Source organism: Kryptolebias marmoratus, linkage group LG1, assembly GCF_001649575.2.
Source record: "Kryptolebias marmoratus isolate JLee-2015 linkage group LG1, ASM164957v2, whole genome shotgun sequence".
Taxonomy (NCBI): Eukaryota; Metazoa; Chordata; class Actinopteri; order Cyprinodontiformes; family Rivulidae; genus Kryptolebias; species Kryptolebias marmoratus.
This window is the reverse complement of record NC_051430.1, coordinates 1996433-2012455: the sequence shown is the minus strand read 5'-3', so window position 1 is coordinate 2012455 and position 16023 is coordinate 1996433. Positions and strand designations below refer to the sequence as shown.

Here is a 16023-nt window from a genome sequence, read left to right as displayed (position 1 = left end):
TGAATTGAGAAAGCTCCTCGGATGAGAAGCGAAACGTCTTCAGCTACAGAATAGAAGTCCAGTTGTTTTTGTTTTTTAACTTTTTTTTTAATTTACCATGGCCTGGATGACTGAGAATCTACACCAGCAAATTTTGGCTCAACATCTGGAACACTGAATTGTAGCTATTTTTGTGTTCCCTAGGGTCAGTTGGCTGTGGTAGTGATCTTAAGTTGGGTTGACTCCAAAAGTAAACCAGATGTTGAGGTGTATTGACTCATTATTTCTTGAAAAGTTCATTTTTATTATTTTGCTAACAGAAGAAGTTGAAGAAGTTGAATTTTTGCCGTTACCAAACAGGTAACGGCAAAAATTTAAAGAAAAACCTGAACCTAATCCGTTGTAGATGTACAGTACATCTAAAGATTACTTTCTTCACGTTACAAATAAAATTTGTGTAGTGGTTCATGAGATTTCTTAAAAACAAACAGACATATGAGCACACAAAGACAGGGGCAAACACATTATCAGCCACCTTTTGCCTTATGGCAGTGGTGAATAAAAAGAAACTTTGCCAGTAGGTTCGTTCTGATTCTGGAATGTGATTGCGAAAAAAATAATTTGGATCTTATTCAACACCCATTGCGGATCACACACAGATGGTAGTGTAAATTCAGCTGGAGTGCAAGCATATTGTTTGCTTTAGCTCACAGTGGTTGGCTTTTTATGAACACCCTACTTTGCTTGGAAAGTAAACAAATGGTTGAAGCCAAACTAAAGAGTCTCACCTCCTCTGTGTTCATCTTCATCAGCTTTGGAGGCCTTGTAGTACGTCATGCTCTTAACCACACCAGGCTGGTGACTAACCACCTTAGCTCTCACTGTTGGGTCAGGCTTCACTGGTTTCCCAGGTTTAATGACCTCTTTCTTGGGCTTCACTGCCTTTTCTTTGGTTGGCTTTGACAGGGGGTTGGCAGCAGGGGTCTTTTTGTTTGGTAATTTTAAAGTCTTGGTTCTCACATCACGAGTGTCCTGCAAAGACATCAGATGTTGTCAGGCTAACTACATTAGCTTGTGTGCTTTATATTCAAATACATGATTCACGTGTGTACATTCAGTGAGAGAAAATTCTATTCCATTATTGGGGGGACAGTAAACAGGGATATTTATTAAGAGCAATTTCTTTTTTGGGGGTACTTTAGATGGTCTAATGTACTGTTGTAAAATGAAATGAAAATAAAATAATTATTACCATTGTGGCCAGGTAGACTGGTTGACAGAACACACTGAACATATTTTTCTATATTGTTTTTAAAAACTTTTTGGTTTGTTTCTTCATTCACACTACTTTTTTGTCTCATTGTGGTGCTTACTTCCGCATCATGTAGTCACGTGACTTACAACATACACTTTATTCTCAGTTTTACAAAAATATAGAGCTATATAAACTATAAGAACAGGCCAATAAGCATCTAATATAAATCCATACACATAAAAGAAATCCAAAAGGAAACATTTCCGTCACAACCACAGGGAGAACAGGACACACACCAACTTTTGGAATCCCCCCCAATTCACCAGGGATTTACACCCATGTTGAGAGAGCCAAATTTTATTGAAAAGACAAAAACACATTAAATTAAAATATATTATCACTCAAAAAAAGTAACTGATCAACCCAACATTTTATAATTATAGCATATTTTAACTCAACATTAATGAAATTTATTCAGCTCAGTCTTCTTCTCATAATAATGTGCAAAACAATTTCCTGACAAAATAGAAAAATAATTGTTGAGTATTAGCTGATATACAAATGTAATTGTTAATATAATAAACCTTTCAGCAAATCATCAAAAATGAAAGAACTAGCATTCCTTGAATGCTAGGAATGCTAGTATATTCTCAATATTCCTGGATATTGCCCACCATTTTTCATGTCAGTTTTAAACTAAGATCAACATTTTTCAAGGAATTACGTAAATGTTATGTATGTTATGTTATGTAAATTCAGTTATGAACAATATCGATTATGAACAATATTGACCATAATTACAACTGAACAAAACCTGGGGAGCACACCACTTCAAGCAATAGATACCAAAGAAAGACATAAGAAAAGAAAGCACAAATCACATGTGTGCTCAAATGAAGTGCGACGTAGTTGGTTTTATATACTTGGTCCATTTGGTCCAGATCCTATAAAATTTTCCTCTTTCAGTCTTTTGTCCATGTTTCAACTTGCAAGTTCCCCAAATACAAAGTTTCCCAAATAAATGGAATGATCACATTAAGCACATTTTCGATATGCTTGTGCATCTCTCTCCAATAGGGTCTTATCACATGACAATCCCAGAAAACGTGGAAGTGGTTGGCCCCCCTGACCCACAGAGTCTCCAGCTGGTGTCTGCTTTATCTTGATGTCATCTCTGAATGGGCGTAACGAAAAATCTAACAATATTTTTCCAGCAGAATCCATCCATTGATCCAGGGTGAGAACCACTGCAGTTGGCATATTCCCTCCCAGTTCTCTTGTGTGATTGTTACTTTCATTTTTTTCTCCCATTTCTTCTTTATATATTCTGTATTCTCCTGTTTAGATAGCTGTATGGCCTTATATAATTTGGAGATAATTTTGCCATCCTGTCAGGGTTTGATTAATGATAAAAACACTTTTACGAACCCTGGATCCCCCTTTTCCAACACCCCCTTTAAATTTTTATTAAAATGTCTCGCCTGAAAGTACCTAAAAAAATCTTCCTTTCCCAGCCCATGATCTCTCTACAAGGTTTCAAAGCTCATAGATGACCCTTTGTGGGTGAATGAATGATAGGTCGTTAAACCCTTCGAGGTCCATATCTTAAATCTGTTGTCAGTTTTGTTTGGAGCGAAGTCCGAGTCATAGGCACACCACCTCATAATTCTTGATGTGCCTATGACTCGGACAAATTTTTACTAATTCCTTCCATGAATTCAGACAGCTACCTGTTATGGAGTCCTCTGGGATTTGCTGTTCTTCCTGTAATTTACAGTCACTAAGTAGGGCTGTTATTGGGATACCTTTTATCCTAGTGCCTTCTATTTCCTTCCATGATGCAGTAAAGGTTGGAGAACATAGGCAGACTAACAGTCTCAATTGGGCTGAATAGTAATAATCTTGTAAAGAGGGAAGGCCCATTCCCCCCTTTTCTTTTCTTAATTGTAACATCCTAAATTTGATTCTGGCCTTCTTTTCCTGCCACAAATACCTTTTATATTAGTTTTTCCCATTCTAAAAACTGCTTAAGTGGAATTTTGACTTGTAAACACTGAAATAAGTACAGCATTCGTGGAAGTGTGCTCATCCTGATGGATTATATACAGGCTTCTAAACTTAAGAAAGGAATAACATTCCATCTGTGCATGTCTGACTTTATTTTTGAGTTTAATAGGCCATAATTTATTTCAAACAGTCTCAATATGTCCTTAGGTAATGAGACTCCCAAGTATTTGATAGACTCCGCATCCCACTTCCAATTGTAGTCGGCTTTGATTAAAGGTGGAGGGTCATAATTAAATGTTAGTATTTGAGTTTTGTGTATATTAATTTTGTAACCAGAAATTTGACTAAATTAATTGTTAATTTTGGGATCGTCTGTGTAGGTTGTGATATACTTATCAATAAATTGTCCGCAAACAGGGACAATTTTTGCTCTCCAGATGTCAGGGTAACCCATTTTTATATCTGACCTTTGCCTGATCAGTTGACTTATAGGCTCTATAAACAAAGCGAAAAGGAGCGGCGACGCACAACATCCCTGTCTTCTTCCTCTTTCTAAAATAAATGAATCCATCAGGTCTCCATTAATTTTAACTCTGGCCTTTGGCTTACTACATACAGTGGCCTAATTTTGAAAGTACTTTATATAAAAAGGACCATCTCACTGAGTCAAATGCTTTCTCTGCATCTAGGCTTAATATCAGTACCTCTAGTCTTTGTCATGTGACTTGTCTCATAATGTGCAGTGTTTTTCTAATATTGTCCTGACTCTGTCTCTGTCTGGCAAAGCCAGTCTGGTCCTTGTGTATTAGAACTGGTAGTATCACTTCTGTCCTTGTAGATAAAATGGAGGTGAAAAGTTTATAGTCATTGTTTAAAAGACTAACAGGACGATAGTTCCCACAATCTAATTTTTCTTTTCCTTCCTTGGGTATGACCGAAATCAAGCCCTCTTTCCGTGAGGGCGGAATTTCTTTGTTTTCCAGAACCCAGTTAAATGTTTTCAGTAGTGTTGGAATCAGTGATCTTGCATAATTTTGTACCATTCTGTAGTGAAACCATCACTCCCTGGCGACCCCCCCCCCCCTACTTTGTTCTCCTGATTGCTGATTGAATTTCCTCTTATGTTATTTTCAATATTATTTCTCGTTTTGCTCATCTGTAATCTTTGGGAGGTTTATCTTGTCCATAACAATGTCTATCTGATTGTTCACACCCAATTTTAGGTTAGTTTTAGCCATCTCCCTACAATTCCACCAGCTCCACGAAGAGCTGTAAAGGCTTGGTGCTCTGTAAGCCACGTGGCAGGTGAAGGTGAGGCCATGGGCTTGCCAGTTCCTGGTGACATTAACTAGGTATGTCAAATGTCACCTTCCAAGCAAAATATCTCATGAACCACTGTAAACTGGTACCTGTTTTTAAAACTTTGCCATAATCTTTTTGGAGTCAACTCTGCCTGTCTGTTAGCAAAATTTCTCATGAACCACTTGATAATTGTAATGAATCTCTCAGAATCTTCAGCTAATTGCCTTTTGGAATCAACCCCATTCAAGATGCCTGTCACAGCTAATAGACCTTTGGAAGCACATAAATGGCTATAACTCAGCCAGTTTTAAAGATACTGACCTAAAATTTGGTGTGGTAGCAGTTGAGAGTCATCCTCGACACACACTCTAAGAGCTAAAATCTTGCAAGGTCTCACATGAGATCGAGCATAACATTATTTTCCTAAGGTACGACTAAAATGTCTATAACTCCATCCTTTCTCATCATAAGATAACCTTAGTCTAAGACTCTGGCATGAAATACAGAAGGCAATAAGCATTCCTTCAATGAACACAAGACCTGTAGTTTTAATTAAGAACTGAGCTTGATTAACACCCTACACACAACACACGTCATGCTGGTTTTAACCTGTGCTTTGTTCTCTGAGGAGTCTTTCTGCAGCAGCTGCAGGCTGAGGCTGGAGATCTCCTTCTTGATGCTCATCATAATGTTGGAGTAGTTGTCATATCTTTTAAACTGGTTGGTGAGGCTCATCATGCTGTCCCGGACAAATTCATTTTCTCGTGTAAGGTTTGTCTTGATTGTCTGTAAGATAAAATCATAACTTTTAGCAAGTAATGCCAAATAATGAACAAATTCATATAAATATGTTCAGAGAACCTGATCTCCTCCTAACTCTTTGACTATTTAAAAAAGAAGCAGTAAGTGTACTTTATTCCTACCTCTTCTAGTGTGTTCATCTGAGAGACCACCTTGCTGATGTAGGAATGTATTTTCAGTAGATCCATGCTGTAGAGGGTTCCCTCAAGGAGGTCCACCATCGATTGGAGCTGTTCATTCATGCCATAAAAGGAGAAGATCCAGAATTAGTCACAATCTCCTAAACCCAAACCAGACTGCCTTATGGACCTTTAGTGCAGTGATTCCCTGGACCATGAAGAACATTATCCTGCACGTTTCAGTTGTTTCCCTGCTTTGACAAACTTGACTTGAATGAGTGAGTGATTAACAGACTTCTGCAGAACTTGAATACCTGCTGAATAGCAGAGAAACAATGAAAACATGCATGGTAGAGGCCCTCACGGACCGTGGTTGGGAATCCTTGCTCTAGTGAACTGTTGTGATACTGAGAATACCAAACTAAAACAGTTGAGCTAATTGCTTGTATTGAAGTCTACATTTCTTTTCAAAGCTGCACCTGAGCCTGCCAGTGGTGCTGACACTGACAGTGGTAAGTATCCACAGCAGCACCCAAACCAACTTAAGCATTCAACAAGGTACCACTCTGCAGCACCTGAGCCCCCAACCAGGCCCTGTGTTACATCTCGGACTGCTGCCAAATTTTTTATCTGGGTCTCTCCTTCTAGCTCTACTTCAAACTGAGTAGGGATCTCTGCTGGCACATGACTTCACGAACGCTCCTCTAATTCCATTCTCTGAGTCTGAGAAGATCATGGCTGATGACAACGTCTCTCCAACTCCTGCCTTTGATTAGGTCTGGGAGGACAGCTATCACCTTCCAGAATCTGATTGGATCCAGGCATCAGCCAGCTGGTCCAGGCATCCACCCTGATCCTGGGCTGCTCACCTTAACTGCCATGTCTGCAAAGTGGAGCATAGGCTCCCCATCTGAGCTCTCTTGTCAGCCTGGATTTTTTCTGGGCCATCTGGTTGAATTTTCTTGCGTATATGGATGGTTTCCAGGTGGGCCAACTGAATTCACTTGCTTGTCTAGACGGTTCCTAGTCCATGCACATAAGCTCTTGCTGCTTGCCCGCTTGGCCCTAGACTATTACAACTAGATAGTTTTGTTTTTGGATTCTCTTTTCTCTTTTGCCTTTTAATATTAAAGAGTTTTTGTTTATTTTATTTTTTCTTGTGTCCTGTCATGGCATTTCAGGTATACCATATAGAGAATACGGCTGTGAATTATTTGTGAATCGGTGAAGTGAAGTGAAGTGAGATTTATTTATATAGCACTTTTCGGCAACAAGGCGATCCAAAGTGCCTTTGTGTCTGCACTCTGGGTCCTAATCCACACAAAGTATGACAAAATTGAGGAATAATGGGCAAAAAAATAAAACAAGTGCTTTAATGCTTATGTAATGGCACCTTTCATAATGCACCTCCCTCTGCAGTTGACAGGTATTGGTATTAGTAACAAAAATTTAGAAGCTCTGACGCTAACTTTAAGCTTCATCTTCTTACCTTCAGTAATTCAGGAGCCTGTTTCTTCAGCTTCTCCATCTTCCACTCATTCTCACATGGGTTTAGGGAGGATGGGGGAGCTGTGCATGAGCACTTACAGTCTGATCCAGAGCTGACCGTTTCTACTGTGTAGAAGTCCTCTACACGGACACTGCCACTCCGCAGACGCAGACAGGCATCCTTACTCAGAGGGCGCATGATGCATTTACAGCGACAGTCTGAGCCTTCTGATGTCATTCGTACAGGCTCGATCTCCCCAAAAATCTGCAAGACAGAACATCAATTAGCTTTCTTTTTCAAATCTAATCCCCCACCCACAAACACATACACGCATGGCCTTCTCATCTTCTGTGATGTTGACCCACATGTAGCATACTGTTATTGTCTATGTTATGCTGTATGTACCATCTGAATTAATGGCATAGGAATGACTTTTTATAATCTCAAAATGTGTCAGTGACTCAGGGTACAGATTAAAATGTTCTGCTCCTTCGTTCACAAATCAAAGCTGAGATGATTTTTCCAGTCATCTAAAACAGGGGAAGGAAAGTGTTTTTTTTAAATAAACACACACTTCCCCTCTTTTGAATGTTAGCTGGTATGACAGAATTCACTCAGCTGCCTCACCAGCTGCCATGTATGATGAAAGGGGCCTTGGTAAATCATGGCTTACCTAAACAGCAAGAAGCAAGGCATGACAGCCTGTACAGGGCATTCCCCACATTTCCAATGTGAGATACACAGGCTAACATGAAGTGGAGATAGCTTTCACACAAAAATTCAGTCAGACAGCTTTATTGCATAGTTCAGAAAATATTCAGGCAAGGATGGTCAACTGGAAGAATGAGAAAATCTTTTCATTTTATCAGTTTCTGAAAATCCATCCTGTTTACCCACTGGAAAAAACTTGGTTTGAGCTGATTTATGTCACAATATCATGTTTATTCCTTCTATTAGTGACATGATGTGGGGAAAAGGAGGCGAACCCACAGCACAGACTCATCTTTCAAAAACAAACCTATTTATTAAAATAAAAGATAATCAAAACAAAGGCTGACGTGGCAGCAAAACTAAACATAACTAAAATCCTGAGTAATACAAAAAAGGGCGAGGCGAGACAAGGCAAGGCAGGATAAGGAACAAGAGAAATACCAGAGACAATGAACCAACGGGGAAGTGGAGAGAATGACCAGGTTTTAAAGCTGAGGATGATTATGGGAAGTGGGTACAGGTGAGTGATTACAATTAGCAACAGGTGAAGATGGGTGTAGTGGGAATACAAGAGATAAACAGAGAAAAAGTGAATGATGACAGAACACAAAAGACAGAAACAATACAAAGACAAAACATGAAAACAATGACCCAAATTGCAAAGGAAATCACAAAGAAAAAACAACAAAAACCCGAATCCTGACAATTAGATACTATGAACAAGGTAAAGTTTAAAATAAAATATAACAACTGTTTGTAAAGATGGCCGTTGAGATTTACCAGATAAAATACAAGGATGTTTGGGGAAAAAAAAATTGATTTGATGGAATTTTTACTAAATAAAAGCTATAATTTTTTGGTCTACAGCACAAAATGTTGAAAAAGTCACATTAACTGCACAATAGCAATGTTTTCCTGACTCCTTTTCGCTTCCAAATATAAACATTATGTCTTCCTAACTGATGACATTAACCTTTGATGTTTTACAACACAATGAAGTCTGTATTCAATACTGTTGATTTGAGCAAAAACACAGAAAAACTATTAAAGGCTTAGTGACATCATCAGCCTTTGACTTTTGGCAGTGAATGATAAAAATGAGAATTAGAAAGATATACAGCATTACAGTTATACCCAACTGTACGTAAAGTTAAAACCACATGTTTACTTACACTATATAAAAATACAAATATTCATTTTTTTCACACTGTCTGACGTGAAATCAGAATAAACCTTTCCCATTTTAGGTCAATTAAGATTTTCAAAATTATTTCTATTTGCTAAATCCCAGAATAATATGAGAGAGAATGTTTTAAGGGAATTTTTATTACTTTCTTCAAAGTCAAAAGTTTAAAACACACTAAGAGTACTATGCCTTTAAACAATTTGGGACATTTGATGTCATGTCTTTGGAATGATAAGTTTATTGATAACATCTGAGTTAATTAGAGACACACCTGTGGATGTAATTTAAGGCACACCTGAAACACACTATTTCCATGTGTAACATCATGGGAAAGTCAAACGAAATCAGCCAAGATATCAGGAAGAGAACTGTGGACTTGCACAAGTCTGGTTCATCCTTGGGTGCAATTTCCAGATGCCTGAAGGTGCCTCATTCATCTGTACAAACAATTATACACAAGTACAAACAAGATGGGAATGTTAAACCATCATACCACTCAGGAAGAAGATGGGCTCTGTGTCCCAGAGATGAACGTGCTTTAGTCCGAAATGTGCATTATCAACCCAAGAACAAAAGCAAAAGCCTGGTGAAGATGCTGGCTGAAGCTGGTAAGAGTGTGTCATTATCCACAGTGAAATGAGTACTGTATCGACATGGGCTGAAAGGCCACTCTGCCAGGAAAAAGCCATTACTTAAAAAAAACAGAATAATGTTTGCAAATGCACACAGGGACAAAGACCCTAATTTTTGGAGACATGTCCTGTGGTCTGATGAAAATAAAATTGAACTGTTTGGCCATAATGACCATTGTTATATTTGAAGGAAAAAGGGGGAAGCTTGCAAGCCGAGAACACCATCCCGACTGTGAAACATGGGGGTGGCAGCATTATGTTGTGTGGTTGTTTTGCTGAAGGACGGCCTGGTGCACTTCACAAAATAGATGGCATCATGAGGAAAGAACATTATGTGGAAATACTGAACATCCCAAGACATAAGCTAGGAAGTTAAAGCTTGGGCACAAATGGGTCTTCCAAATGGACAATGACCCGAAGCATACTGCCAAACTGGTTACAAAGGGGTTTAAAGATAGCAAAGGCAATGTTTTGAGGAGCCATCACAAAGCCCAGTCCTATTGAAAAATTTATGGTCAAAGCTGAAAAGGCATGTGCGAGCAAGGTGGCCTACAAACATGGCTCAGTTACAACAGTTCTGTCAGGAGGAATGGACCAAAGTTCTTGCCAACTATTGTGAGAAGCTTGTGGAAAAATATCTAAAACGTTTGACCAAGTCATACAGTTTAAGGGCAAAGCTACCAAATACTAATGAAGTGTATGTAAACGTTTGACTATGAAGAAAGTAATAAAAATTGCCTTAGAATCATTCTCTCTCTTATTATTTGAGCATTTAGCAAACAGAAATGATTTAGAAAATCCTAATTGACCTAAAACAGGAAAAGCTTATTCTGATTTCAAGTCAGACAGTGTGAAAAATATGCATATATCTTTTTATATAGTGTATGTAAACTTCTGGTTTCAACTATAGCTACTGGCAGAACACCACCTTTACATTAAACACCCTGTATTAAAGATGAAGATTAGACAAGGTGTTAAAAAAGTACTGAAGATGCATAAAAGGGCAAATAATGAGCATCCCTGCTTTTTTTCTTTGTTTGTCTATGTTCCTTTTTTGTCCTTCAAAACCAAGCTGGTTGAGACAGATGGCCATCCATCCTGAACCTGGTTCTGCTAAAGATTTCTTCCTGTTAAAAGGGAGTCATTACTTTCTATTGTCGCCAATGTGCTTGTCAGGATGGGAGATTGTGACAAAGTGAAGATTCAAAGCAATCGGCTGGCTTCCTTAGATCGATAGCATTTACTAACTGACATTTTATAATGTATTGAATATTTTTGTACAGTGCCCTAGATGCCTCTTGTTGTGAATTGATGCTATATAAATAAACTGACTTGAAATAAATTTGTTTATTAGCACCATTGTCAATGATCTGATATAGTATCTTCTACATTAAAGGCACAAAGAAGGCAAAATGATTTATTTACTCTCAAAGGGAAATTTTAAAGTCTGTTACTATAGGTCTGAACTGTGAAGAGCTCTGTAGCATCTTATCAGCTTCAATAAACATATGTGTAAAAACAGCATCTGGGGAAAAGGCATTGGCAGTGTCAGTCATTCCACTTGTGGTTGATGTCACCAAACACACACTATTAATTAGAAGATTATCTGTTTGTGCTTATGAATGGATTTTTTTACAATGTGTGGAATTTTGGTGGGAGCCACATTGACAGCTTGATTTGCATCTTTTTGATTTCAATAAATTACCACCTTTAAAACAGAGCCATGGTTATGTTTAAAAGTTTTCAAGAGTTCATTAAAATAAACCTTAAGTATAAAATTAAAAAAGAATTTGTTGTCAGTGTGTTTTGGTGCCTTTCTATGCTGAAGTGACTGAAGGCTTCAAAATCTGGACACAAAGTCTGCAGGAATTTAGATATGTACCCCCAAAAGTGGTGAGTGCTTGATACACTTTGTGCTCAGCTAGTTCACATCCCCATTCTAATTCCAGTTGTTTTGTCTGAACCACTGACCTCACAGTTCATCTCCAGACTTGGGTTGCTGATAAAATTCCTCCATTGTACCAGGGTAACAGTATGACTGTTTATCATGAGCACTGTTAATTAGATTAGATATCAGATGCACTCTCTGGACTGGAATGTAGGTCCTACTTTGGTCTGGAATACCTTTGACAGGAAATTATTTCAAAGGGCATGCAGGCCATGTTTAAAATTCCTGTACTCTGATGGGCTTAATCAGGTGTTTCTTGCACACTTTTGCACATTTTTAGAATAAAAAGGAGAGCAAGCAATTCATAACATTTCAAGGAGTACATAAACATGGAGCTGAGCCGGCCTGCCTTTGCCACTGTTCCTTTTTATTCCCAGCTGGTATATAGCACTCAAAGGGAGGAAATCCTTGTTTGCATGGATACAACAGGCCAATGCAACCAAAACACAAATGACTAATAATGACTGCAGCAGCCTTTTGTGTAACACACCTTTTGTTTTGAACAGTTCTGAGTAGAACTGTGGTTTAGCTTTGACACCGTCAGGGCTGGTTATTTTTTAAAGTGTGCAACAAGTGATCTAATAGAGCTCTCTGCAGGTCTATCCAGGCACTCTCCATCAAATTGTGCAGACATCAGTTCACATTTGAGCTGTTTCTTTTTGACCTAAAACTTGACTGCACTTGAGAGGTCAAAGCTCAAACCATGCGTTAAAAGCTCTGTACCCTTAATTATTACCACTCTGAATTGTGATGCCTGTTCTCATGCTGGTAGGTCAGCCTTGCATGAGGAGTGGGATTATTAGTTATGCATAACAGCACATGTTGATTTGACAGCATAAGAAAGCAACTACTCTGACTGACAGAATGAGTCAGAAGTATCACAATAAGCAGCTGACAGATCTCTCTTCTGCAGAAAAGTTGGTGAGGTAAAGGCTTCCTGACACCATGTGAACTGCAAAAGTAAATCTTACTGGAATTTCTCTGACTTCTGCGCCTGACAGTGACACAAGATGGGGCAGCGTTTAAATTCAACAGGGGCTGAATAATGTAACCCAGTGGGGCCAACAGCAGTGCCTCATTTGAAGAAGTTTAAGCTGCTAATCCACAATGTTTTCATGTGGTTGTAGCATTTATCAACCCACTGGTTTTCGCTTGACATGGGTCAGGATTTGCACGCAGGACTCCCGCCTGCCCCCACCCTCTGCACCTTCTCCATCACTCAGCCCACATTCCTTAACTAACAAGCCCCTAGCACCACCACCTGCATCATGACTCCCGCCTTACTCTTACTAAATCTGCAGCGGCTTGCTCCAAAGACAACCAGAATTCTGTAGGAAGATCTCAGTGAGTCAAATATTATAACATTAACTTGGACATCCCCACTTCAAACAGCCACAATTCTCTGCAGTCTTTGTGTGTCATCTGCTATTAAACACTCCATATGTTAATTATTTAGTTGTGTCAATTTGATTTGGGCGGAAGATTCTCATACCAACCAGACTTTATGGCGTCCTTGTTTTGTTTCTCAGCTTCATATATCATACAATAAGACAATAACATTTATTAAAACAGGCTTAGCTGTTATTTGTCATTTTCTCAGGCTTAACAAAGGTTCTCCAAATCTCCATATAAAAAAGTTGACAAAGAGAGGTTCCACTAGAAGATTCTACTACAATTATTGTTCTGCTGCTCCTTCCAATTTGCAAAATGACTAATCTTGTTCTGTAATTTCCCAGTCAAATTATCACAGAGTTGGGACATGACTATTAGGTAATTTGTAGATTAGTTTTTGAATGTCAGCTCAGGAAAAATGTTTAAAGCATGTAGTTGTTTTTGATGTGTTTTTTATTCAACATTCGACATATGCAAGAAGAAAAAGAAAAAAGAGCGAGGTTTATGTCTATTGCCATATGTGACAAGACCACACCTTATTAATGAAGAATACCCATAAACTGATACCCCTGTTCATCTGTCAGGTAGTTTATACCAAATTCTAAATCATACCAGGGTGAGATGATTTGTATTTATATGTGTGAATGAATATGTTTATATATATATATATATATATGTATATATATATATATATATATATATATATATATATATATATATATATATATATATATATATAGTAATTTGTGTTGTTTATTTTTATTGTAATTTTTGACTTTTTGCAGTTTTAATGTATTTTCATATGTTTATGTATCTATGTATGTGTACATGTGTATGTGTATATATATGTATATGTGGATGTGGATGTATGTACGTGTGTATATGCATGTATATATATATATATATATACAGTCAGTCACACACCCCTACACACACCTTTGCGCACCGATTCACTGATTGTTAGGGGTCATATAAACAGGTTGCTAATACAACAATGTGGCCTGCCTACTCTAATGCTAGATTCAGATTCAGTCTTGATTCATTAAAATAATTCATGCAATTGGGATTCTCATCTTGAGATGCCCTTATTGTTGAACAAATTTGTTCTACAGACTTGTTCTAATCTGATAAACACAACATAAACACAGCAACCAGCACTGAATTGTTCACATTTAGAATGTAGACATTTGCAAATATCCTCCACTGATCCACCACTGGTAACATTTCCTGCTTGTAGTAAAATACCAAATGTAAAAATGTGATAATGTTTTTGTAATAATTAATCAACACAGTTTCAAGAAGAATCATGAGATTGCAGCTAAACAACATCTGTTTGCTTGTTTAGAGATGCTACCTACTCTTGTTATTCCCTGGCACTTTAGGCAAAGGCAGATGATAATGTTTGTGCCTGTGTCAGTATATGTGTTTATGGGTCTGTTGCCAAAATATCTCATGAACTACTAGGTTAATTTCAATGAACCTTTCAGAATAAATGATTGAATGTACATTTATGACCTACTGACTTTTAAAGTCAAACCAATTCATGATGGCTGAGACAGACAAGTGACCTTAGAAAACACAAAAATGGCTAAAACTCAAGTCAGTTTTACAGTTATTGACTTAAGATTTGGTGTGATAGTAGTTGCAACTGATTCTGAGCACCAACACATTGTACGGGATCTTTCTTTTAATTTTGTCAATAACTATTTCAAGTCAACTTTGTCAGAAAACAGGCCAGAAACCATTGGACAGATTTTATTAAAACTTTTAGGAAATAATTATTGGATATACATTTACAACTGATTAACTTTTGGAGTCATGTCAATTCAAGATGGATATCACAGCAAATAGACCTCATAAAACCCCAAAATATCTCTAATTCAATCAATGTTCCAGATATTGTGCTAAAATGTGGTGTGGCGGTAACCAGGGTAATTCACATCACATACTCCATGGGCAACACATTACACAAGATCTTTGTTTAAAACTTTAGCAAAAAACTATTGGAGTCAAACTTGTTTGTTAGCAAAGCTTCAAATAAACAACTAAAAACTAGAACTAAAAACAAAACTAGACAGATTTAAATAAAACTTCCAGGAAGTAATTATTAGATGTACCTCTACAACTGATTAACTTTTGGAATCAATACAATTAAAGATGGCCACAACAGCTAGTCAACATTAGTCAATACAAAAATGGTTGTACTTTAGTCAAGGTTTGACCCAAACACTACAACTCCATCATTTCTCTCCATAAGGTGATAGCTAAAACTCTGGCATTTAATGTGGTGGGTGATATGCATTCCTTCATGGAATTCTAGCAATTGGGAATGACAGCAACTTGGCTATGAAGTGGTAGGCCAAGTAAAATCACAGAGCGGACTCAGTGGATTCTTAGGCACAAAGTGAATAGAGGTCACCAACGTTGTGCGGAGTGAATAGCTACAGACCTCCAAACTTCATGTGGCCTTCAGATTAGCTCAAGAACAGTGTGTAGAGAGCTTTATGGAATGAGTTTCCATGACTGAGTAGCTGCATCCAAGCCTCAAATCATAAGTGCAATGCAAAGCATCAGATGCAGTAGTGTAAAACACACCACCACTGGACTCTAAAACAGTGGAGAGGCATTCTCTGCAGTGACGAGTCACACTTCTCTGTCTGGCAATCCAATGGATGAGTCTGGGTTTGGCAGTTGCCAGGAGAACAGTACTTGTCTGCACTGTGCCAAGTGTAAAGTTTGTTGCAGGGGGTTTATGGTGTGGGGTTGTTTTTCAGGAGTTGGGCTCAATTGCTTAGTTCCAGTGAAAGGAACTCTTAATGTTTCAGCATACCAAGACATTTTGGACAATTTCATGCTCCCAACTTTGTGGGAACATGACTGCAGACCAGTGCACAAAGCAAGGTTTATAAAGACATGGATGAGCAAGTTTGATGTGGAAGAACTTGACTGGCCTGCACGGAGTTGTAAACTCAACCTAATACACAGCAAATTCAAAAGTGTTAAATGTTTTGGTGTTAGCAGACTTTGTGCAAAAGCAGAGTTAATTTTACACTCATAGAGTCACATTCTGTTTATGTAACTCTGGGATGTATATTATTAGTAGTTAAAATACAGTGTTAAAACAAAGTGTTTACGTATCAAATCTAGAGGTGTTAAAATGGAATCAATAACTCTTTACTTCTTAACTCTGAACTCCACCAGC

The 16023-nt window shown here is 38.0% G+C and overlaps 1 protein-coding gene across 2 annotated transcripts in view; it reads right to left on the bottom strand.

Moving 5' to 3' along the window:
- Positions 1-16023, bottom strand: part of olfml2a (olfactomedin-like 2A) — a 54774-nt gene that overhangs the window by 27132 nt on the left and 11619 nt on the right. For both annotated transcript variants that reach the window (XM_017432979.3, XM_037974540.1), the window contains 4 exons: positions 6953-7216; positions 5467-5574; positions 5153-5329; positions 768-1011 (listed from right to left, as the gene is read on the bottom strand). In XM_017432979.3, the coding sequence (XP_017288468.1) occupies positions 768-1011; positions 5153-5329; positions 5467-5574; positions 6953-7216 (793 nt within the window). The remainder of the gene's footprint in view (positions 1-767; positions 1012-5152; positions 5330-5466; positions 5575-6952; positions 7217-16023) is intronic.